A 25319-nucleotide genomic window follows, 5' to 3' on the forward strand; every position below is an offset into this window, starting at 1 on the left:
TGTGTCTGTGTTTGTGAGTGTGTGTAAAAAATGGAAAATAAAAAATACAAATAAAAACATCTTAGAGCATACACTATGGGTATGATTAAATCACATTTTGACAGTCTCACATTGAAGACTAGAAAAGCATTTTAAGCACTTTAAAACACTTCAGTGTTTGGGAAACAACAAGTTGTTTTAGTAGCAAGTCCAGCTAGTATTACACAACAGCATGCAAATGACCATACCCACAGTCACAAACCACATGCACTAAAAATGTCCCTCGGGATGAATTAAGTATCTATCTATCTGTATGTATCTATGCTTGGCAGTGGAGAAGATCCCTATTTTTCTCTCTCAGTCTCGCTCATATACACACACAATTTTGTCTGAAATCTGTGTGATTTTTAATGTTCAATCCAATTCACAGTCAGAGAGCAGGCCTTATTTCTCCTGCTTTTAAAAATAAACACATTCTTACATAAAATACATAATGCTACTATATATTAGTACACCAAGATCAAAAACCAATTAAAATGTTATGAAAAACCTATAATATAACTCACAAGTAATGAAATGTAGGCATAGATTATAATTTTAATATTTAACCACTTCATCATAGCACCATACATATTGCCATTGTGATATTTGTATGCAATCTACTTTGATGTTCTGTTGCAGTTAGTCTGTAGGGCATGGCGTAACCTTTACATTTGTAGCTGTGCTGGGATCAGTGTGTGATGTGGGCCGGAAATAATTGCACAGCAGGATGCCCAACTGTTTAAGATCATCTTGGGTCAGGTCTAGGCGGCACGGGCACTGAAGAAGGGAAGGGCGCGGACAAAGGAGTCAAGTCGGCTGTTGAAGAGCTCGCTCTGCAGAGTGTCTCCCAACACACACAGTGGGTTCTTGATGATGTACTCGACATATAGCTGCTCACACACATTCAAAAAGATGGGAGCAGTAATCAAATACAAGTTCATACAATTTATGTGCACTGATTAAAAATCATAACATGAAAAGAACATGAAAAGTTGATTCTTAAACAAACACACACCGTGCTGTATATCTGGTGCAGGATGTCTCTGCAGTTGGGCACACCGAGGTCTGTGTTCATGATGATCTTGATGCCAGTGGGCGTCTCATAGTAGTGCAGCTTATAGCGACTTGTCTGGAAGGACACAAAGCCATCCTTCCTGAACAAACCTGTCAAGGACATAAACTCATTGCGGTTTCCCAAATACACACACACACACACAATCACTCTCAGAAACACAGGCATAAAGCATTGGGCTAGACAAGGACTGTATACACTATAATCAAGAACAACTGCCAGGTCAAGGACTGTACACCCAGAAGAATTAATGTATATAAATTATACAGCAATTCTAAAGACCTATGCCTAATCAAGGTCAAGCACACTCATTCCATAGATGGAATCACATAAGATACCACACCTCTGGGCTTCAGGCAGGATATTACTGTTACATGGGGTGCATTCTCTGTCTGGGACAGGTTTCTCTGCCCCCAGATCCCCACTCTCTCCCTCACCAACACACACACACACACACACACACACAACCAGAATGTGTTACAAGGATACATGTCCAATGGAGACATCTTACTGACAAAAGATCGAATGGAAAACAGCATCCCATACATCAGCTTAAACTCCTGCGAAATAGAGATGAAAGAATGGACATTGCGGAAGAGGGGCAGGAGAGGGAGTAACACAGAGTTTTGGTTTGGAGTAACACTTATAATAAGGTTCTACATAAAATGTTAACACAACACATAAAAAGTTAATACAGCACAACTACATCTTATCAGCAAACAAATAGAGTTATGCATTTAGATAAATAAGCTGGATACAACTGGCTGTGGGAATATACCTCTGAAGTTCGCCTACAAAAAGGAACCAAAGCTGCCATTTTTGCCCAGAAGATCATCTTTATGTAACTTTATGAAATGCATCTTTTGGTGCATTTTGACATTGTAAACGTTCTCTAACAAGAGTGAAAAGCAGTTTACAGTAAAGCTACTATTTATTGGCTAAATGTTGGTCCCTCCTCTGTCTCTTGGTGCCCTGTGGGATAATTTTTATTTTTCTCATTGAATGTTTAGTATACCTTATATACATGTATTAAATCTAATTGTCATCTCCTTACTCTGACCCTTGTGTTTTCTGAAATTCCTATGTTGGAATGTTTAGTTAAATTAACCCCTGTGTCACCGAACTGTGGGTAACCCTCAGGATGGGGGGTGGTAAACATTTCTTATCTCTGTTAAAATACCAGATGGTTAAGTGATCACGGAGGGTGACAACTTGTGATTTTCCATCGGTGTGGGGTAAGGGTATAAGAGTTTGCTTCACCCACAAATGTGTAGGCTTGTTACTTTGACATTTCATGTGGGTAACATGCTCCCAGCATCGTGAATAAAGCTGCAGTCTCACACCAGTTCCGATTCCGCTCCATCTTCAGCTAACTCCATAGACAGTACAGCAGTACTGCTACACTGTGACTGAATATTTGATTTATGAGCTCCACCTTCATCACCTGCATTCACCACTCTATGGGTGTGTTCGAAACAGGTAAAGTTGCTGCCTTTTAAGATATCTAACTGGGGAGCAAGTCAGCAAGTGCGGTTCGAAACCGAAAAAACAAATTCTGCTGCCTTTTAAGATATCTTAGAATTCCCAAATAACGGTCATTTTTGAAGGCAGCATCGATGCACACTTCATGCTCCCTCCTACCCATAATCCCTTGCGGCAACGTCTGAAACAGCTGTGAAAGGTAAACAAACATGGCGGATGACATCGGTAATGGCTGCTGAATCTGTTTAAAATGTCATTTGTGTGACCTTATTTTGCTTAGATTTGTAGATTACAGATTAGAAATAAACAATTTACTATCTGATTATGCCATTGTTGTAACCATTAATAGCATCTGGTCTGATATATCTGCCGGCCGTAAAACTAATTTATACCGTTAGTCTGCTAGCTTACGTAAACTAATTTAGTTTAACGTCAGGCCTTTGCTAACGTCATACTGTAGTGTTAACCAAAGATTCTAGAGTGCTACGCTCATTTTTAAAAGATGCATTTAATCCAAAGTCATGTCTAGTGAGACAGCTCTCTATGTAGGGAGGGAGGCAGTAGGCAGCTGTCTCCCGTTTCGAACACACCCTATGTCTCCTATTTTCCCATCGTCTGGATGACTCAGTCCTCTTTTATGGAGTTTACTCAGTTCCACTATGTACTGCCATCTTATTTGCCCACCTGCTGTCTGTAGCACTTTAGTTCTCAGCCAAAGTGTACCCAAGCAATTTTAGCAAGGTGGGAACATACAAAATGACATGCACCAGTTGTCCAAATCATAGAACCAACTGCATGACCGTAACCTGTCTCACTGAGCCTGTGAAGACACTCCCTGATTCTTTAATGATTGCATTATTATTACAAATAATAATAAAAAGCTTCTACCTAATGTGACTATTTTTTCCATGAACTGTAAAAGAAAACACGTTTTGTCCCGCTGTATTCTCCATAAAGAGTAAAGTAAATTATGTACTTATTTCCGGAATTGACGTCACTTGCTGGACTTGTCTGAGGTCTCTAAATGACTTAACCCCTACTGAGATTTTGCTAACAGACGCTCGTCATCACTTTTGTCGTCACGTTGTATAAGTCTGTATAAGTATATATACTCTTTTGATCCCGTGAGGGAAATTTGGTCTCTGCATTTATCCCAATCCGTGAATTAATGAAACACACTCAGCACACACTTGCTCAAGGACACTTCAGCCATGCCTACTGGTCGAGGTTCGAACCGGCAACCCTCCGGTTACAAGTCCGAAGCGCTAACCAGTAGGCCACGGCTGCCGTTCGTTTGTAGTCCATGTGGCATTTCATGTCCAACAGTTTTAATGTGTGAATTTGCCGTTTTTGTCACTTGAAAGCTGCATATATTTCTTTCACAAGCGTCTTACACTATATTTTAAGCAAATATAGTTGTTAATTTAGGATTAGTGAGCGTATGTTTTAACCTTTGTTGTGGCATTCGTGTTTGTCACACATTCCGACGGCAAAGCACATGAACACTCGCTGTGGGAAAAACAAAGTACCGTAAAACTTCAAATAACAGCAGAGTCCCAAATTGACACCTGTCTCTTTTAAACGCCTGGCGTGGCTACAGGTTTGGGTTAAAGGCCGGGCTCCAATAGAGGCCTGGTCTGTTTTTTAGTTTCGGGTTGTATTTAATCGTCTAAAACCCGTCAGATCGCCTGTTTAAAGCCCAATTCACACCAAAGATTTGCAATGACACGAAACCGTTGCAGAAAGGAGTTGCAGCGGGTGTGAATTAGATGTTGCACGTCGTTGCAAGCTATCGCAAAGCATTCACCATGTCTGGTCACAGTTGCAAGGTTTTAGAATGTTGCATCAAGTTGCTGGTTAATAGAATGTTGCAGCTCATCTCGTCGTGAATCTTTGGTGTGATTTGGGCATAAGCATGGTGCAGTCTGCGCACATTATGATTAGATGGCATTAAAAGACTGCGTTGGGGAAAAGCTAGAGTTCCAAATTGTATAACTTTTTTTCAATATGAACTATGCCCATATGTCCGACTTCGTCATCGTTCAATTCATCCCTTGTGTATAAAATTTGTGGATAGGCCGATGGTAGCCTAAGCTTGTTTTTATGCTAGCAACAAAACGAAAGGGTTCGCAAACATTAGCCTATTCTTTATTCTAAATGCGTACCGTCATGGCAATAACGAGAAAGAAGTCAGAAAAGGAATTTACCTTAGGTTAATGATGTAAAGTCAAGTTCCAAGAGCCCAAGTTCCAAGCCCATATGTCCGACTTCGTCATCGTTCAATTCATCCCTTGTGTATAAAATTTGTGGATAGGCCGATGGTAGCCTAAGCTTGTTTTTATGCTAGCAACAAAACGAAAGGGTTCGCAAACATTAGCCTATTCTTTATTCTAAATGCGTACCGTCATGGCAATAACGAGAAAGAAGTCAGAAAAGGAATTTACCTTAGGTTAATGATGTAAAGTCAAGTGCGCTTCTATGGGTCTGCTGTGTGCGCGCTCAGTTTTTATTGATGAGTCGGAGTGGCAAGTGCTGCGTAGTTGCAGTGGAATGTGGCTGCCCAGGGCATTATAAAACTTCTCACTCTTAGGCCTACTCATAGACAGCGCTGAAATTGCGTATTAAGCAGTCTAAATTCTACTCATATGCTGGGGGAGAAATCATCGGACATCCATGATTTTGTTATTCAGCACCCCTGGTCAAAAATATGTTCCCGCGCGCCTGGAAGTAGGCTATGATTTGAAATGTAGACTGTTGTCAAATATGCCAAATAAAATCTGGGAGAAACTATATGGTTCATGCTCTCTCATGCTGTTTCATTCATGCCAAAAAGGGAGAATGAAACATTATGCACGTTACACTTTTGCATAAATAATTCCTGAACGGTTTTGGTCAGGGCTGATAATGCAACTGTATTTGACAAAGGACCGATATAGGCTATTTGCTAGTGACAAAATATGAGCTTTGAGTGTGATACGATCTCTTTGTAAATTATGTTTGATTAAAACGTGTTTCATCTGTTCTGGCTATCCCCGCTATTTGGATCTTACTGTATCTCACTTAATGAACAACATCTCAATTTTAAATGAATGATGATCCGTAATTGTCATCAGATAGCCTAGATATATAGGTAGACATTCAGTGTGTTTGAAATAATTTATTTGATAATATTTTCCATCTTTGCAGAGGAAAAGTTTTGTGAAAAGGGAATTAAAGGCCTGTCTCATATAGACGCCTGTCTCTAATACTAGCCGGTGCAGTTTGGCGATTTGGGAAAATAAAAGCCCGGGCTATTATTTGGAGTTTTACGGTAATCACGGGGGCGGTCCTTGTCATTCCCAGGTGCAAGAATGCACCAAGAGGCCGTGAGGCGATGGCGCTGCGAACCACTCAGGTGATTCAGAGAATGAAGCAGTTTCAGCTTCGGAGGTCATGTCACGTGATTTTTCAATTCCAAAGCAACCTTCGGAGCAGTGGTTCAAATGGAATTGTAATTAATGGTTTGAAGCACGTATCGAAGCTTCAGTGTCAGACTGCCATCACTAGACACTTGCTTAAAAGGACTTTGTTTTTTCTTACGAACCAGGAAGCGTTAAAATGCTAACGCTAAAAACTACATAGCCTACATAGCTACACAGAACAGACATGAACCAACAAAGTATTACATTATTACATATCCTATTACATTCATCATGGTGACTGACGGGGCATTTCGAAAACCTTTTGCAATCTAACAAAATCTCCAACATTCAAAACTACTTTCCGTCCTGGCAGGATTACTGATGTATGACATGCTATATTGATATAATTTGTCAGCACTACAGCAGCACCTCACATCCTCCAGTATTCTTGTTTGATATCAGATCGTTAAGGGAACCATTACCAGACAATAGATGGTCTCACCTCCTCCTTGGAGATGCCCGCCTGCTTTTTCCTGTTCCATTCGCTGTAATGGAGGCATGTGCCATTCCGGTCGAAGATGTACAGGTTGTGAACGGTCATCTGCAGAGGTGTAGGCAAACGTTACCAGATAATGACGGCTATCGTGTTCAACCAGTGAAGAAATTAAACTATACAAATACACAAATACAAAAAACGCATAGTGCGAATATATAAGCAATTTGGCTGGGTTTATGCATGGTGGTCAGCTGATAAGTAATACAGGAAGCTAATCCAATCCTGATGTTCTTACGTTCAAGTCTGTAACGTTAACCTGACAGCACTGAAAACCTGATGTACATGTATCATACATGTATGTATACATTCATGCCATGTCGTCCCAAGGGTTTTTATTAACAAGCTATCATTTTAAATAATATTAACAGCACTGTAATACACAAGACACAAACAACGGTGTTTACCTCCGGTTTTCCTGAATCCTTTGGAAGGCCCTTCAGAGAACAACAATGTTTATGCCTGCTTACATCGTGAGTAAAGAGGAAAATATTTGTACATACCTTAACAGTTTATCAATTATTTAAAGGTTTAATTTAGAGAGTTTACTTGTGGGCAATATTGGATCTGTTAGAATTTAACTTCCAAATTAATTTTAGTTTGGCAGCACCGAGGGAAGCGCCTTCGCCTATGTTATTTGCGTATAGGATGTTGCGTAACTTGCGCAGCGTAGTTTGAGGCGTAACAATCTTTGAGTTAAGTGTGTCCCAAGATGGCGGCTACAGCAGCAATGGGTTTCCCACAGCATCTTTCTTCTTTCAATGATTTAGTTCCAGAATGGACTTCCCGTGAAGTTAGCACTGGGGTAAGGAAATTTAACAATTTTCACCTTGGAAAGGCTTTTCATTTATTTTAATTTCAGTGTGAAAATGAGCATTTACTCTCAACCCTATGCTGAATGAGACAGCAAAAGTGGACTAATGTTAGCTGTTAGCGAGCGTTAGCCAGCCAGCTATTGAGATAATGTTAGTTGTAGAAGCCTGTAAGTTAGCTTGATCAGATTGTTAGCATAGCAAACTAACGTTAATGCAAACTAACGTTATTGTACATTTAATCAGAGCACCACGAGATAAATGACAGCATATACTTAGCTATGTTAAAATCTCAACATTCATGATGACCACACTTACCGTTGCGTTTGCCATGGGCATCCATTAATCGTTCTATTCTAATCATGGCGAGGATATCTTAGGTGTTCTACGTTGTTTTTTAAGTTGGCTCCTTACCCAGCTCAACATATGAGTTAGTTGACAAGCTGATAATGTGTTTTTCTTCTTCTAAAGAATGCTGTAATGTTATCCTTCCCTTGACTTGCAGACCACTATTATGGCAGTTGAATTTGACGGCGGGGTTGTAATGGGGGCCGACTCTAGGACTACCACTGGGTAAGTCGTCATAGTGTTGTTTATCTATTTAGCGTGTCGAATGCATGTTTGATTATATTCGTGTTTTATAACAAAGGTTCAGGCGTTGACTTATGGTTTTGCAGATTTGGGGTGGTATTTTTTTGTGCTGGGCCGTATGACCAAAAATGTATGTCACGGTATTTTTCAAAATTCTTACGGTTTCACGGTATATGACGGTATTTTTCCCCATGCATAATCAGATGTTCACAGCATTTTCTACAGGTTGAGAGAGAAATTGCTGCAGTACATTGACTAAGGATGGTCTATCTTACTGTCATGATGTAGAATAACTCCACACTAGTGGTAATGCAGTTTTGCATGGCCTCAGAAAATTATGCTGTTTACAGAGCCACTCATAATTCTAATGAAGAATCTAATCAGAATGCAAAGACAATTGCAGTCAAAATACAGAACTTTTACTTTGCAAATTTCACAAACATCTTATAAAACCAATACAAAAAGTAGTGCAACTTGCAATAATTTTTTTGAAAATTATACAATTTAAAATAAAACCTCTCTGCTGCTTACTCTGTCAAATAGGCCTATCAGAAACATGCCTTATTATTATTGTGTGGTTTACATGGCGTTAGTGATAGGCTAACGTTAACTTCATGTGGATGTCTTGTTAGCCTGCCATGAGCTTCGGTTCGGGTCGCTAGGCAAAACATTAACAAAAAAGTTTGTTTTGGTGCACTGATGAGTGATGACAGTCAGGATAATTTCGAACTAGCCAGCTAGTATTGCTCAGTGCATGTCTATAACATGCTTTACTTCATACCTGTCAACATTCCCGTTTTTCCCGGGGTTTCTCCCGTATTTCAAGGTCATCTCCCAGCACCCTCCCATTTTGTTATTTCTCCCGGAAAACTCCCGTAATTTGCATGGCCATCAAACTTCATTTTAAAATCATTGATCCATTCAGGTTGCCAGATTGTGTATGAAATAGCCTACACCCTACACATACACGATCACTTAGTTTCAATTTCAACCGTTTTGTCATAGGCTAAAACCTGGCAACCCAAAACCCAAATAAGGAAGCGGGTGCCGACTGCGCAGCCTGAGTCTCGTCGTAAGCAAGCGGGCTAGTTGAATGGCCTACTCCAGAACTAGCTGTTGTGAAATTGTTGGGAATTTAATTGATTAACACATCACATAAACTGTTATTGAGTGTTGTTGATACACTGAACTTGTGCCCTCGGAACCAAATCTGACTGCAAGCAGCTTTGGAGTTTTGTAAGTAACACGTGTATGAAACGTATTAAATATGCAAACACAGATCTGGTATAAACACTCCAACCAAAAAAAAAAAAATCTCCCGTTTTTGGAAAGCTAAATGTTGACAGGTATGCTTTACTTGCTACCTGATAATTTCAGCGAATATTCTTAAGGTGAGATGACTGATAAGAACATTAAACTTCACTGTGTTCGGTGGGTTGCTAACTAACGACATCACCTACTAGCCAGCTAGTTACAGCTGTTGAACAATCTCAATAGAATTTTTGTGATGGTAAATCCCTTTCAATGCAGTATCCCTTAACGTTTTCCTTAACTAAAGAAACAATTTAAGGTATTCTGTGCAACACCCTTAAATAAACCCCTTACCTAAGGAGAAATTAAGCCTTAAGGGTCATACTTCAGGGGAAAAACTTATGGTGTTTTTTGTTTACCCTTATTATGCCTCGCAGTGGCACCATGCGTGCGTGTGAAAAAAGTCCCGTCTGAAACACTGTTGCGCGGCGCAGCATTCCAAACGTTGTGTAATCAAATACACCGGTATGGCGGTATATTAAAAATTCATATCATAACGAAAATATACACAGGTGTGAACCAGTATACCGCCCAGCACTAGTATTTTTCTTTTGAGTCACTGCTTTATGACTATGACAATCTGTTTTCATAGGGCATACATCGCAAACAGGGTAACAGACAAGCTAACCCCCATTCATGATCAAATCTTCTGCTGCCGATCTGGTTCCGCTGCGGATACTCAGGCCATTGCTGACGCAGTAACCTATCAGTTGGGATTCCACAGGTATGGGCAAATACACTGTTGATACATGGTTTGGAATCTCTTGAAGCAGAAGCTGACTGTCAGTGATCTATATCTCATGTCTTGTTTTCAGTATTGAGCTGGATGAGCCCCCGCTGGTCCAGACAGCTGCCAATCTCTTTAAAGACATGTGCTATAGGTACAGGGAAGAGTTGATGGCTGGGATTATTGTGGCCGGTTGGGACAAGCGGAGGGGTGGACAGGTTTGTTGCCTTAAGGGCGAGAGTTTCTTATATTATTATTTTTATTTTGTATGTATTTAAAATAATAATAATAGCTGCTCATGGTTAATGCCTGAATGAGTCCTCAATTTGTGTCTATTTGCAGGTGTACACTGTCCCTGTTGGAGGGATGCTGACCAGGCAACCAGTGTCAGTGGGAGGATCTGGCAGCTCTTATATCTATGGATATGTAGACTCCAACTACAGAACTGGCATGAGCAAGGAGGAATGTTTACGTTTCGCAGCAGGAGGTGAGAGAGAAGAAGACAGGAATAGAGGGATAAAGGTTGGCAGAGAATTTATGATTCTCTGTAGTCTTGATATGAATGAAGAGATCTGTTTGATCTCAAGTGAAGAGTGAGAGATCTGGAGTTAAAGGTATACTATGCAGTTTCAGGTATTTTTGGTGACTAGAGCTCCCCATAGAGTCGCGATATATATTTATATTTTACTCTGCCGTTGTAAATAACCTACTTCTCGTGGCTTGTTCCCCCTGTACACAATAAAATACTTTTGTTGTGGAGGCAAAGGATTAACAACAGGCAAAAACTATCTCCAAAGAGCGTGATGTTTCACGATTCTCATAAGATGTCTTCGGGTCGATTATTGAAGTTGCATGGCTGGTTCTCTCTTTAGCGACTCGCTAGGTTTATTCTGTATGGCTATGCTAGGTGAACGATTCCCCTATTACAAGTTTGTTTACCATCAAATTGGCTTCGTAAAGGTTATATTAAGGGGAATCTTGCATAGTGTACCTTTAGAGTGCAAGCTTGCTGCTCTGCAAGCTTTTGCACAATGTGACTACTACAGTGGTGACGACTATTTTGCACTGAACCCAGCGGCCAGCACAGCGAAAGGCGCCTAGTGTCTGAAAGGAACATAATCCTGTCAGGTGTCTTGTTAGCTTGCTATATTTTCATGATGTCTCTTTTAATGCAAAATCCCTGCTATCTTTGTTCCACTGCAGCACTGTCATTGGCCATGGAGAGAGATGGATCCAGCGGGGGGGTGGTGCGATTGGCTGTCATCTCCGAACAGGGAGTGGAGAGGCAGGTTATCCTGGGCAACCAACTGCCCAAGTTCTCCACTCTGTAATGCACACATGAACATCCATATGCATGCTTATGTGTTCAGTTACAAGTTACATTTCTTATGTCAATGCTTTATTTTTTTTTGAAAATAAAAGGACTTTTCAATAAAGTTGATTTCCTAACCATTGAAACTGTAATTGTTCAAGCATTTTCATACTTGTGTGGCAAAAACTGATGGTATAATAGCAAGTCCTTTGCTGTGTTAAATATGCAAAGGTTTTTTTGGTTGTGGATAAACATCTAAGCATTCATTTTTAACAGGCAGCTCAAAAGAAAGATTACAGCACAATTATGGGTGCTATAGTAGGATTTATTAAAGCAAGTTGTTTTGTTCAGACAGTGTTGAAAAATGAGCATCTTATTACTTAAGTTGAAATGACTCAAAGTTTAGGTGAAGTCAGAATCTTACAAAATTCAAGAAATACAACTCAGAAAATCAAAACAAAGCAAACCAATATAGAGAGACCGAGGGAGATATGGATGAAGCAGATCTAACATTGTGGAAGCAACTGGAATCCATGCATTTCCATGGACTCATTTTTGGAATCTGATCCCTTATACCTGTTCATTCGTACTCGTCGCTCGACTTATTGTGACTAAATTCAAGATGGCGGCGAACAGTAAACTTCCTGAAGGTACTGTCTGTATAAATTGTCTTGTAAATAAACTACCAGTGCTTTTTCAAAGTTCTCAATGTCTCGTTTTAAATATCGGGGCCCTCGGAAGTCTAACAATGAAGTGTGGAGCTACTTTGAGCCGCGCAAACTGTGTAAAACAGTGATTTATTTGCATGGCTAGGCCGATGCCCGAGGCACCCCCATCGAAAACCTGTTGGTAGCATCGGCTAACTAGCGCCAGATTTCGGAGTGCAGGGGACAAGCGGAGATGAGCTATGAGACAAAAGTTCACACTCGGTATCATGTTTCAAGACACTTTAGGTCAATATTACACCGAACTTCTCCTTTAAATAGCCCTCTCTGTAACTAGTAATTTCTTTACCGATGTCTCACTTTTGCGATTTCTCTACGGAGCTCCCCCTACAGCTTTGGGGTGCATATTTCACAACCATCTCTGGTCTTTTCGTTGGCTCTGCTGAAGATCTACAAAATTAAGTCATCACCACTTGTTCATAGCTAGCCGGCATTCTCGGTTCTCAGAAGGCTTCTTGATTCAGTCTGCTGGGAGGACGCTAGTGCAGATCTCGCCAAGCTGGTTTTCTGCTAGGAGACGGTAGAGGGAGCAGGGAAAGTAAAACGTTTTGCATAGGGGGCCTTTAACAAAGGCTGCGTTTACACTGCCTATAGCCGATTGTTTGGACTGCCTGTTTACATCTATGTTTCAGAGTGGTCAATATCAGATATCCAGACATCCCAAGTCTCCCGGAAGTTATATTGATAACAGCTCCCTGATGGCCACAAATTAGAACAAATCTCCCAGAATCTAGAGCGAGCAAGAGCGCGCACGTGAGACCGAAACTTCTAATCGCGGGTGCATCTGAGTTTAGTATAGTCTATACTCAGTCTATACTGATCTTCCCCACCCTTTCAACTGTATATTGCATCTTGCTTGTGTCTGTTGAGGGGTCCACGACCATGGCACCCTTGACAGGGACAACAATGAAGCGATCATCCTCAGCTGCACCTCTCTTCTACTGTCTGTACAGTGGGTTTTTTTTATTGTATATTACTTTTTCTGCTGTACAGTAAGTGCATGTTGTGTGTGATGTCTGTATGCTGAGACCTTGAATTTCCCCTTGGGGATCAATAAAGTATCTATCTATCTACAGTATCTAGTACGTACACAACAGAGAAGGAGGGAGAGAGAGAGAGGTGGTGCGTGTGTGCCTGTTCAAGACAGAAAGCATACGATTGGCCTGTTTAGAAAAAGAACAGGTTTTTTTGAGAATTGCTAAGCAGTTTGCTTTTCCGATGATTGAAGCAATTACATTAAATGATAGTCTCATAAGAGTAAAAAATAATGATAGTCTTGCATGCTGCACTCGTTCCTTGGCAGACGCTCAAGCCCTTTTTTGTTATTACAGCTCTCTCTTCCTTGTAAGCCTTGAGGAGAACTTGCTACTTGCCGTGAACGCGCACAACTCTAGGTTAACTAACACGGGGTTGATTGAACTAAATGATAACCGGTGTTTTGGAACCGACAGCTGGGGTTTAGTCACCATGGGTTCAGACAACCCAGATGTTAAGTTTTATCTCAGTGTTTGTTAAACCTCCTTTCTGGAATATCCCCCAGGCCAACTCTTTTTTTCACTTGATGTGACCTGTATCTGATGTAAATACAGTGTGAACCATAAGACTGAAAATTCCTGATTACAAATGGCAGGGGTTTTCTAACTTTTTGTGTGTGTGGACCAGTAATCAAGAATTTTTGCAGACCACTTCATAATAATAATAAAATTTGTCTGGCTACTTGAATTAATCCGCACCTCTTAATAGGCCTACTAGCACTAAAACTATAACTGGTCATCGCATCAGTACAACAGGCTTGTTAAAAGAAAGTTTACTGCACACAACAGCTGGCACATAGCCTATTTTATTTATTTATTTATTTACTCAAGTGCCCAAGGGCATAATCAGGTTCATTTGAACAACAGGCTTATTTCCATAGCAATGGAGTATTACAGTAACAAGAACACTAAATTAAATGTTAGTAATTTTGTTTTAATGTATTAATTTCTTAAGAAATGCTACTCATTTGATGCTGTTAAACTCATGGTGCACTGTCACTTTAAACCCATTGTGTCCACACGTTCTCATAATGATCTTTTTTACCAGCTCCATTCAAATATAGCCTATGGTCCAAACTCTTAACATTGTTTGTGTCACATGTACAGCACAATATTAACAATGATAAGCCTGATATTAAGTTGGTATAAGCAGCTTTCATTCTTTTGGAAATAGATAAATACAAATCACAATGACAAGCCAGCTGGAACCTGCCACTTGTATCATCTTTATGTAACATGCTGCTGGTGCATTTTGACATTGTAAATGTTCTGTAACAACAGTGAAAAGCAGTTTGCAGTAAAGCTACTATTTATTAGCTAAATGTTGGCCCCTCCTGCGTGGTGCGTGTGGTGGTAGCAGCAGCACTGATCACTGATCAGGCAACTTTTTAAATTGAAACTTCCGCCTATAAGCTCCTCATGTTCCTCTCCATCTTATTTTTTATGGGAATTCCTTGGTAAAAAATGAATATTATTTTAAATTTTATTTTGCTTTTCCACGGACAACCTGCAGTACCCTCACAGACCACTAGTTTGGTACAGACCACACTGGTCTATAGTGTATAGTCACATGACATCTGACTTTTTCAATTCTGATTTGGGCCTCTTCCATATGTGGTCTAAATCTGATACAGGTCTGATGTTTTGCAATGCAACATCAGAGTTCATGTGACTTTTATGTTCTTGATTGACATTCATCAGAATTTTGCGCTGACAGAATTCCAAATATTTCACTGGAGCTTCAGAGTTGGTAGCATGCTCTCTGTTGTGTCATCGCATCACTCAGTGAAAATGAAAGAGAGCTACAAAGTACAAGGTAGCCAGTCAGTTGGGTTAGCTGCGTGCAGTGCATGTGTTCGTTTGTTGTTGTTTTGCGCATGTGGGTCAGTTCAGGATCAATTACCAGCTGTCATTGGGGTAGGAATCTTATATTGGCCACATTCAATAAAAACAATGTGAACAGCCTCACAAAAAACTGAATTTAAGCAAAAAAATATGAATTGAGCATTAAGACTTGCGGTGTGAACCTACCCTAAGTCCATGAGCAATGGTGACACTCTTTGCAAAAACAACCATCTGTAGAGCTCTGGAAATACAGATCAGTCTGAAGTCCTGAACGATCTCTCTGGGCAGGTGTGACATTTACTGTGTTAAAATTTGTGCAAGTCTGTGAAGCACACGTGAATTTATAGACACAAAAACCACTAACCTACTAATCTAAAATTAATCCACTACCATGACCAATTGTGTTTTACTAATCCTTTACCTTACCTTTCCATTGTATTTGTATTACAACTACAACTTCATTCATGCTATTATTCTAGAATTCAGACACTGTAACAGTAACATCAGTAACAGTTCAAATGTCCTCTTTTGGTGATAGGGCTGTAACAAGAGGCCCTTCCTCCCCCATCCCACTAATAAGGGATGCCCATTCTCTTTCACTCATCCCTTCCCCTATTCCCCCCATCTCCCATTCTCCTACCAGCCACTCCATCCCTCTCTCCTGTGTCCCGTGTCCACCCTCCACTTTCTCCTCTCTCAAGACCAGGCTGTAGCGTGTCTTTCTCTCCACACCCACTCCTCCCATCACGCTTATACTCTTCCTGTTGTCCCCCCCTCCCCCTCCATCTTTCACCACTTGTCTCTCCTCCCAGTGCTCCTCCACCTCCCTCCATCCCTCTATCTCTTCCTCCCGGCTGAACACTCGGTACAGAGTCTTCCGGAACACTTCTTTACCCTCCGACCCCCTTATCGCTTCTCTTTCGTGGTTTCTACATTTCACGACTGCCACCCCTGTTCCCACATCGGTAATCCCTAGTTGTGTCCTGGCAACTGCTGCCCCTCCATCTCTCTCTCCCTCTCTGTGATCTTTTTCCTTTTCATTGTCATCCCCCTCTTTCTTGTTCCCCTTCTCCTTTTCTTCCACCTCCTCTCCCTCGCTTCCCTTTGCAATGAACAGAACAGAGCGGAATGTTGCCTGCACTCCGCCTGACGCATCCACAGGTGCATGTGCTATCCCATATCCGCTCAGCCCATCTGAACCAGCTTTGGTGTGGTAATCCAAAGGGCGGACCTGGGCTTGGGCATTCGCAACATTGGCAACTTTCTTGGATAGTGGGCGGTAGAGGGTGAGGTAGGCCCATGCCAGACCTAGGCCAAGCAGGCAGCTGCTTAAAGCAGAGAGAAGACACAGCAGGAGCAGCCCGGCAAATAGCCACGTGCACCAGATTATGGCCCCTGCTCGCTCCCCATGAGACCCAGCAAAGATGGAGTGTATGGCAGAGGTGGTGGTTGAAGCTGGAGTAGAGGGGAGAGTGGTGGTGGGGTCTGTGGTGGAAGCTCTGGTGGTGGTGGTGAGGACCACAGATGTTGTGCTAGGATCTGGAGGTAGGGTACTGGGCCAGTTAGGTGTTGTCAGCTCTGGATAGGTGAGTGGGGAGAATTCTGACCATGCATGTTGGACAGTCCAGCTCTCTGTCCAGCTCACCATCCACCTTCTAGTCCATATCATAATTCTTCCTCTTAAAGTTGAAGCCAGGACAGAGAATGGTGTTGTGATGGGATGTTTAACTGCAGTGGATGGTGTGGCTGGAGTCATGGTTGTAGGAGACATTGTAGTCCTTAGGTCAACTGTTGAGGCTGTTTGAGTAGTGCTGGTTGTGGTTGTAGGAGATCTTGTAGTCCTTAGGTCAACTGCTGAGGCTGTTTGAGTAGTGCTGGTTGTGGTTGTAGGTGATCTTGTAGTCCTTAGGTCAACAGTTGTTAGAGTAGTGCTGGTTGTCGTTGTAGGAGATCTTGTAGTCCTTATCTCAATAGTTGATAGAGTATTGCTGGTTTTGGTTGCAGTGAAGATGTTGGTCTTTGGGTCAACTGTTGTGGTCGTTTGAGCAGTGCTGGACATGTCCATTGCATCCTTATCTATATCTAACCTGTCCACATCCCCAAACCTTACAGGTGGAGCAGTGGCCTCTGAGAGCAGAGCGGAATCACAATAGTCCTCCTCAGTCAGGTTGATGATCGGGCGTTTTGCCAGTGAGGGTGGGCTGGCACACACAACACTTTCCGCATTGTTCTCGATGTCTTGGAGGGGATTAGTGCTTTGGGGGTTTGTGTGAAAGTAAACATTGTGAGCCTGGTCGTCCAAGTATATCTGCAGGTAGCCCACGTCGCAAAAGCAGCGCCAGGGATTCTTGGACAGGAAGACGTATGGCAGCTCTGGCTTGGAGCTGAACCAGTTGTGGGGCATCAGCAGGATCCGATTGTCCTCCAGGTCCAGTGTTTTGAGAGTAGTGGATGAGATCTGGGTCAGGAGGTCCGGGGGAAGCGTGGTGAGCTGGTTTCGGGATAGATCCAGCACCTCCAGGATGGGTAGACCACTAAAAGGAGCTGGCATGGAGTGAGCACAGCCGGTTTTCCCGTAGGAACAGCTCTCGCAGCTGGGGGGCGCTCACAAACGCCCTCTCCCCCACCCCTACCAGCAGATTATTGGAAAGTTGCAACACAGAGAGATTACCCAGGACAGTGCCTAAGGTAGAGACAGAGAAAGATATGGATAAGAGAGAGATAGAAACCGCAGGTTGGCCATGGGGTAAATATTTCAACAGAAATGTTTCAATAAAAAAATAGGAATACAAAAGTAGCCACTGTTTTGTGGTAAATACACAGTTTGTCTTGAGCAAAAGTACAGCTGAATGAGAAAGGCAGTGAGAGAAAGACACAGAAAAAACAAACCTGAACTCTCTAGTGTGCTGATGTGGTTGTGCCTGAGGTCCAACTCATGCAGACCTGGGAAACCCACATAGGCACCCCATTTCAGGGTCTTAAACAGGTTCTGGGATAATACCAGAACCTCTGTGCTTCGGTCTATTGCTGCAGGAATAGAGGACAGGCTTTTACCCAGGCAGCTCACACGAGGGCGGTGGTCCTTGTTTCGGTCGCTGTGGCAACTATATGCCATCAGGGATGGGAGGAAAAGGAGGGTGACAAGGAGTATTCTCATTCTGACTGAAGGAGTAAAAGGCAAAGGGAACATGCTCAAATTCTCTTTTTTTTTTTTGTCATAACATTAATACTTTTCAACGTATAACATGGACCGACTAATCATCTATTGAACAGTTGTATGTGGACTTCACTGTCTGTGCTAATGATTATGTGTATTTTTACTCCAAGAGAGTGGGTATTGCTTAAAGATGGCATGGTACACACATAACATAAACAACTTGGAAGTTTATAGGATTTTTCATGTATAAAATTCTGATCATCTTAGATAAACATGCTTTTTTGATCCATTAAGTCATTTCCCTGGTCTTGACGTATTCCAGGAGATATTGGAAACTAATCAGGTCCTCTTGAACAAGTGAATATTAATACTTTCCGAAGGATGTTGATAGTAAAACAAATAATATGGATCAGGTGCTGTGCTTTTTTAAAGCAAGTATCCACATTGCATCCTTCAGCTAACAATTAAATAAAATATAGATGAAATATAGATACAAGTGCATGTGTGCAATGTATAAGCATTAAAAGGCTTCTAATAAACACATACCTTTGGGACTTTCACAGGAGATCAGGGATGTCCGTTGTTCAGAAGAGACACTAGCCAAGGAAGATGTGTGTGTGTACTCTCAGGCAAAGACAGGATGTGTTTTTGTGTGTGTGTGTTACTGTCTCTCTGTGTGAGAGAGATAGAGAATTATCAGACATTTAAGTTTCCTCTAATGCCCCCAACTGTATCCCATGACAAGTCATTTTTCTCACTTGCCATTTTCTCAACTTTGCAACAGTGCTGAAGAAAGAATGACAGTTTCTCTTTGAAACACTGATAATGGCCCTAATGTAAATGACAGGCAGAATGCAAAGTCTAAAGTCTATTCAAAATGAATATAACTTCACTAACTAACTATAGCTTGGCAACATCTATGTACAATAATAACTATGAACATTACCATTGAAAATAATAGTTTTATGTATTTTGTTGCCAACAGTACATAACTAATCGTATCGTACAGTACATAACAAATCGTATTATAACTATAACTATAAACACACACAGTGGTGTGAAAAAGTGTTTGCCCTCTTCTTTTTTTTTTGCATGTTTGTCACACTTTAATGTATGGAGCCCCTGAAGTGACGGGAAAAAAAACATGGAGGAAAAAAAAGATACTAGAAGGAGAGTGTTTTTACTGTCATGCAGTTTTGCGAATGAGGAGACGCTGCAACAGAACAGCTACTGTTCTGTTACCTACTTCCAATCAGGCTACATTATAAGGCAGATTCAGAGAAGGAAGAGCAACATCATCTGGCCACTGAACATCTGGAGAAAGCTAGAGTAGAACGTACACACTATCAGCAACTTTGTAAGGATTCAAAAACAAACTTCCCTGCTGGGTTAGAGTTCACACATACCTTGTAGCTATGAGAGAATGGTACATTATAGCATGGTCTTTGCACAACAGATTCACTACCCCAATTATCCCCTCCAACCAGGGCCGATATATTTCAAAACACTACGTAAGTGTGAAGTTTTTGATGTAGCATGTGAGGTCTTGCCAAAGCAGGTTACTTTCTTGTTGGATGAATGCACACAGACTGGTAAAAGTAGCAACTGTGTTATTAGCCTTTTATACTCATATCTTGAGAATTATGGACTGGGTGAAATAGAGCATCACAGTCCCGCCCCTCCTCCGAGAGAGCTTAGTTTCCGGAAGTAAATTTCACATTCATTTCTCCCATTAACGTTTTGGAAAAATCCGTATCTAAAGAGTTTTAGAGCATGTCTTACTGTATGTGTGAATATAATTTCTTCTCTTCCTCCTCACACACATGTGCACACACACAAACACATATTTATTTATTTTTTTTTCACTTTTTGACCTTTATTGACTTGTTTTGCATGTTCAACCACAGATTATCACAAACTTTTCCTTTTGTTACTTCCATCTTTCAACACCCAGGAATCAAAGGAAGAAATGAAAGAACTAAAGAAATGAAAAGACAAAACCACCACGCCAGGAGTATCCCAGCAGGAGTCCAAACATCACCCCAGGCCTAAATCACAAAAAAGTTCTGGATCTATCTTGAAGTAGTTCCTAGTTCTGCTTCAACAGCTCTTCTGATCCAGGCTGGGGTGACAAAACAAACTCTTAACAGCACAGTGGAACAGACAAGGCTCCACCAGTGGACATAAGTCACTACATTTGCAGGGCAGAGTAGCATCAGTCATTCCCACTCTTCTTTTTCTCTCTCTCTTTCTCACACACACACACACACACACACACACACACACACACACACACACACACTTATGCTTGCACAAAGCAGGGGTGAGGAGCAGCATTTCTTTAATAATAAAATAGAAAACAAAAAGTCAAAGGCAATGTATAGTTCATCTTTAGTAGGGGATTAAACACACATCAGAGATCAAGAGGCAATTCAAAGGCACAAGTTGGCGCAAGATAACCATAAGAGGGCAGACAGATATATACACACGCACACACACACACACACACACACACACACACACACACACACACACACACACACACACACACACACAGAGATTGTCCTACAGCTAACTGTTAAGTATCAAGTTTTTAAAAAATAAACACACACGCACACAGTCACACACATAAGCACAAGCTGTCATTATGACAACTGTAGGCAATATGCCACTGGGGCATTCATGTTGGTGTGTCGAGGGGATTAAGGAACCAGGCAGAGGCCAACTTTAGACAGGCCCACTGCACCCCCTACCCCGACTTTTTAGTCCTGTTTAGTTCTGTCGCTCGTTCTCCACAATCTTTTTTTTATTTGTTGTCATACTGACATATCCCTATGGCTCTTTGACTGCACAACAGCATCACTAGACTGGTGATGTCATTGGCCGGGAGCGCAGTTGGCTGATTAAACAGCTTCACTTCTGCGTCTCCCTTCCAGAGCACTGGTGTCGCATTGTCCTTGCTGTTCAGCAATAGAACATGGTGAGCCTTCGAAAATGCATGAAGACAAATCTGACAATTTTTAGGACAAGGGACAAGGCCTCAGTGTCCTCAGCATAAAATGGCATCTGTGCACCAGAGACAGGCCTTTCAAAGTCGTCCCTTTAAAAGTGCCCGCTTGAAACTCCAACCAGGAATTTTACGTTCAATAATCTGTTAAAAGTCTGGCCTTGGACAAACTGTTCTCAATAGCATCCAGTCCTACTTTCAAATTAACACTTTCTGTCAATTTCTCTCTCCCATTCATTATGTACTCTTTTTTACTCTCTCTCTCTCTCTCTCTCTCTCTCTCTCACTTTCTTCTTTCCTCTACCGCTGGATCCGGTACCGGTGTCCCACTCAGTCTTATCAATGTGTCTTCCTTTAACAGTTGCCATGAACACCCAAACAGAAATACTGCATTATTTTCATGGCAACTGCATGTTTTAACATAATCAAACTAGCACAATCTAAAAAATGTCACAATTCACAAGTGTGTAACTTCTCAATAGATAAAAGAAATCAGTCTCTGCACAGCACACCCACACATACTTCAAAAAAACAAAGTAAAACATGAGAATAAAGTCTCACACCACTGTTCCTTTTGTGACCTATAGTATCTGCAGGTGAGGTGCAGAACAAACTGCAAAATAAATGTCCAAAAATGAATTCATCATAATATAAGATGTTCAATACAGCAAAAGAGAAACACCTTTAAAATATGAAGTAATGTTGAACAGCAAAGGGGAGGCATAACATGACTCTTGAGAGTGTTGTAGTGATGAACAAACATAAGGTGCTTTCGACTGAAAACAAATCTATGTTCCTATTTCTGCTTTCTCCCTAAATTTTTAACTCTCCGCCTCAGTCCACATCTTTGAATCTTTCTCTCTGCACATCCTTCTCCTGTACTCCTGCATTCCTCACACTGACTCAAACTTCTCCTGAAACATAAAGGAGATACTGTACTTAATCCTGTTAGAACAGGCAGACACACACACACACAAACACAATTCATACACACCTACGCTCAAAACCAATGTCAGCAACTCCTTATCAACTAGGATGTATTTCTTTGGGATTATCAGTAGCTTAACCATTCGACAAACATGTATGCACCCACACAAACACAGACATATCTACCACAAACAAAAAGAGAATAACATGTCTATTGCAATAACATTGAGAGGTATGTATATTCTTGAACACAACAAGTCGAGTTATTTGGTGAGGCATGCCAAAATAGCACACTCATTGCTGACTCGTGTTTGTGCGTTAGAACAGAGCCTGTCCCAAACAGGACATACATCACACAACCACCAGCTCACATCATTTCCTGTACGATCCAGCAGAAGCAGACATGAGTGAGGGTTAATCAGGAAAAACACCCACACAAACGTACATACACACACACACACACACACAAATACATACAGCCACACACTGTTGGCTAGTCAAATGAGCGAACATCACCAAAGTTGTAATGAACAAATAGCAGGAAGATATGAGAGTGTTATTATCTGTGTCACATCCCCACACATACAAGCACACACACACACACACACACACACACACACACACACACACACACACACACACACACTCAGACAGGGGTCTCTCTGCTCTGCTTCAGGTCTGGAGCACTGTTCTGTCGTCTCATGCGGGGTGGTGTGCTGTAGCCCTGTGCCTTAGGCCCCCAATCTCCTGGGGCTCCTCGTCCATGGTTGAATGGGGGCGCAAAAGGGTACTGCTGGTAGCACTGACCACCCTGTGGCCTACGCTGGTTGCCATAGTACCCATCTCCACCACCACTGCCACCCCTGTCTCTCTCGCCAGGGCTGGGAGATGGACGTCGGTACCGTGCACCATTGCCACCTCTCCCGCCTCCCTGCTGGTGACTGCTGTGGTTGCCGTTATGGTTGCCATAATGACCAGGGTTGCCTTGGGCAACGGAGCTGTCAAGAGAGTTGCGTCGGTAGCGCCTGGGCTGTTGCTGCTGGAAGTGCTGCTGCTGGTGGTGTTGCTGATGGTTTCCCAAGTGACCATTACTATAGTTCCCATTGCTGTAGTTCCCGTTGCTGTAGTTACGCTGCTGCTGCTGTTGTTGTGGTTGCCAGGGCCCACGGCTTGGTGAGGGGTTGCGCATGCGATGCGGGCCCATGATGATGGGCACGTGGGGAGTCATCTGGAAAGGCAGGGGTAACAGAGGTGCGCCAGTGCCCGGGACGAATGGGGCAGCGTGTGCAGCCAGTGCAGGCAGCGGCGGGGAGGGACTAGTTCCACTTTTCCTGCCTCCACCCTCTTCATCCCCTTCTCCTCCTCCTTCTCCTGCCTCCCTCTCTCTGTCGTTCTCATTCTCGGTAAGCGAGTGGGGCCAGGAGAGCCGGTGCTGTGGGTTGCTCTTGAAGGGGAACTTGAGCTTGCACTCCTGCGGCGGGATAAAGCGCCCCGTGCCTGGCAGGTGGACCACGGCGCCCACCTCCTGCCCGCTGGCAGTGATGGCACCGATGCCGGCTCCGCTACTGCTGCGTCTGAGCTTCTTGGTGATCTGCTGCTGCTGCAGGTTGTGCAGACGCTGCTGCTCCTGGCGCAGCCAGCGCAGGCGCCCACGGCGGAACGCTGGGTCCTCTTCCATCAGCTTGGTCACACGCCCTGTCCCCTCCCCGGGCTCCATTCCGCCCAAAGGGTCGTCACCGCTGTCACCTGCCTCCTTGTCATCCATGTCTTCTGGAGAGCCATCATCCTGAGTCACACACACAAAGTAACCACGCATACAGTGTTAATGTGTCTTATTTTTTTTCTGCGTGTATGTGTGCGTAATATGTATTGTGTGTGTGTGTGTGTGCATGTGGATGTATGGGTGAGTGTGTGGGTGGGTGTGTGTGTGTACCTGCAGCGGTATGATACTCTCCATCTTGATCATGCGGTCTCTGAGGGCTTTGATCTCCTCGTCCTTCATGTTGTTCTGCAGCTTCACCTCCTGCAGGATGTCCGTCAGCTTATTGATGTGCGCCTTCAGGTCGCCCAAATCCCCTCCTCCACCGCCACCACCACCACTACCACCACCACCAACAACACCACCTCCTCTCACCTCCTCCCCCTTCCCACCTCCTCCTCCTCCTCCTCCCTCTCCGCCCATCTCAACTGCCGCAATATTGACGGTGGTGTTAGCGTTCTCGCCCATGCCCACAGTGTTCCATACGTCCTCAGCCACCGCCTGCCAGCTGTCAGGCTCAGCCGCTTCACGTCGGTTATACAGACGGCCCAGCTCACGCATCTTGACCAGAGCCAAAGCCTCTACCTCGCGCCGCGAGTGCCGAAAGTCACCCAGTGCCACCTCGTAACAGATCTCCTTAACTGCTTGCAGACGTAGGTCATCAGCGGTGACGCGCTGCGGGTCCTTGCAGATGCGCCGGCGCTGGGGGATTTGGTAGACGCGGAGGGGCTGGCGGCGCTTCCCACTGCTTGGCAGACCCACTCGTTTCACAATGGACTGCACCTGTTGGAGAAGGGGGTTAAGTATGCTTCCGGTTTTTCAAAAGCAACTTACAAAATAACACATTACAAATAAATAAAACAGTAAACCGTTCTAAAAAGTACCGTTCTAAAAACATTAAGGAAAACAAGTTCAAGTTCAAGTTTATTATCATGTACTCATAAATAAGCATTTATCAGCATTGAAATTCCTTGTGCTCAGGTGTCCATTCAACAAGAATAAATAAAAAAAACACTATAAAAATAGGATGGAGAGAGAAGGAAGAAGAGGGTAAAACAAAATCCAAAAAACTAAGTGCCATTATGTGGGGATTTTCAAGGATGGTTCAGCATCCTGATGACTTGCGGGTAGAAACTATCCCTGTATCTGCTGGTACGGGTCCTTATGCTCTTGTATCGTCTGCCAGAAGGCAGGAGGGTGAAAAGACAGTGGCTGGGACGACTGGGGTCAGAAACTATACAGTTTGCTTTTCTTCTGCAGCACTGGCTGTAGAGGTCCTGGATGGATGGTAACTCAGTCCTTGTAATGTGCTGTGCTGCTCTGACAACTCTTTGTAGCGATTTTCGATCCTGGGCAGTGCTGTTACCATAACATGTTGTTATGCCACCAGTCAGAAGGCTCTCTATTGTACAGCGGTAAAGGTTGGTCAAATTTTTTGTAGTCCATGCCAAATTTCCGCAGACGCCGCAGAAAGAAGAGCCGCTGTCTAGCTGTCTTTGTGACAACACCAATATGGTGTGTCCAGCTCAGATCCTCACTGATGTTTAAACCCAGGAATCTGAAGCTTTTGACTCTCTCAACAG

At 42.8% G+C, this 25319-nt stretch overlaps 4 protein-coding genes across 5 annotated transcripts in view; 1 reads left to right on the forward strand and 3 right to left on the reverse strand.

The window, feature by feature from the left end:
- Window positions 1-362: 362 nt before the first annotated feature.
- trappc1 (trafficking protein particle complex subunit 1) lies at window positions 363-7865 on the reverse strand. 2 transcript variants are annotated; one of them, XM_048236363.1, is made up of 6 exons: window positions 7660-7865; window positions 6937-6991; window positions 6479-6577; window positions 1583-1653; window positions 1037-1175; window positions 363-911 (listed from the first exon to the last, which is right to left on the reverse strand). In XM_048236363.1, the coding sequence occupies exons 3-6, from the start codon at window positions 6575-6577 to the stop codon at window positions 783-785; spliced, it is 438 nt and encodes a 145-aa protein (XP_048092320.1). In that variant the 5' UTR covers window positions 6937-6991; window positions 7660-7865; the 3' UTR covers window positions 363-782. The 2 variants fall into 2 exon arrangements, with proteins under 2 accessions (XP_048092320.1, XP_048092321.1); XM_048236364.1 differs by lacking the exon at window positions 7660-7865 and having other exon boundaries at window positions 6937-7010.
- On the forward strand, window positions 7179-11428 carry psmb6 (proteasome 20S subunit beta 6). The gene is made up of 6 exons (XM_048236361.1): window positions 7179-7334; window positions 7847-7914; window positions 9836-9967; window positions 10059-10188; window positions 10313-10457; window positions 11174-11428. The coding sequence occupies exons 1-6, from the start codon at window positions 7242-7244 to the stop codon at window positions 11299-11301; spliced, it is 696 nt and encodes a 231-aa protein (XP_048092318.1). The 5' UTR covers window positions 7179-7241; the 3' UTR covers window positions 11302-11428.
- A 3857-nt stretch (window positions 11429-15285) lies between these two features.
- LOC125289487 (platelet glycoprotein Ib alpha chain) lies at window positions 15286-18661 on the reverse strand. Its single transcript, XM_048236365.1, has 3 exons — window positions 18590-18661; window positions 17776-18048; window positions 15286-17569 (listed from the first exon to the last, which is right to left on the reverse strand). Exon 3 carries the CDS (start codon window positions 17435-17437, stop codon window positions 15401-15403), a length of 2037 nt encoding a protein of 678 aa, XP_048092322.1. The 5' UTR covers window positions 17438-17569; window positions 17776-18048; window positions 18590-18661; the 3' UTR covers window positions 15286-15400.
- A 2631-nt stretch (window positions 18662-21292) lies between these two features.
- Window positions 21293-25319, reverse strand: part of si:ch73-375g18.1 (kinesin-like protein KIF1C) — a 56561-nt gene continuing 52534 nt past the window's right edge. Inside the window, 2 exon segments of the mRNA XM_048236366.1 lie at window positions 21293-23763; window positions 23911-24519. Of these exon segments, the coding sequence (XP_048092323.1) occupies window positions 22624-23763; window positions 23911-24519 (1749 nt within the window). The 3' untranslated portion in view covers window positions 21293-22623.

The sequence above is a fragment of the Alosa alosa genome, chromosome 24, assembly GCF_017589495.1.
Source record: "Alosa alosa isolate M-15738 ecotype Scorff River chromosome 24, AALO_Geno_1.1, whole genome shotgun sequence".
NCBI classification, from domain to species: Eukaryota; Metazoa; Chordata; class Actinopteri; order Clupeiformes; family Clupeidae; genus Alosa; species Alosa alosa.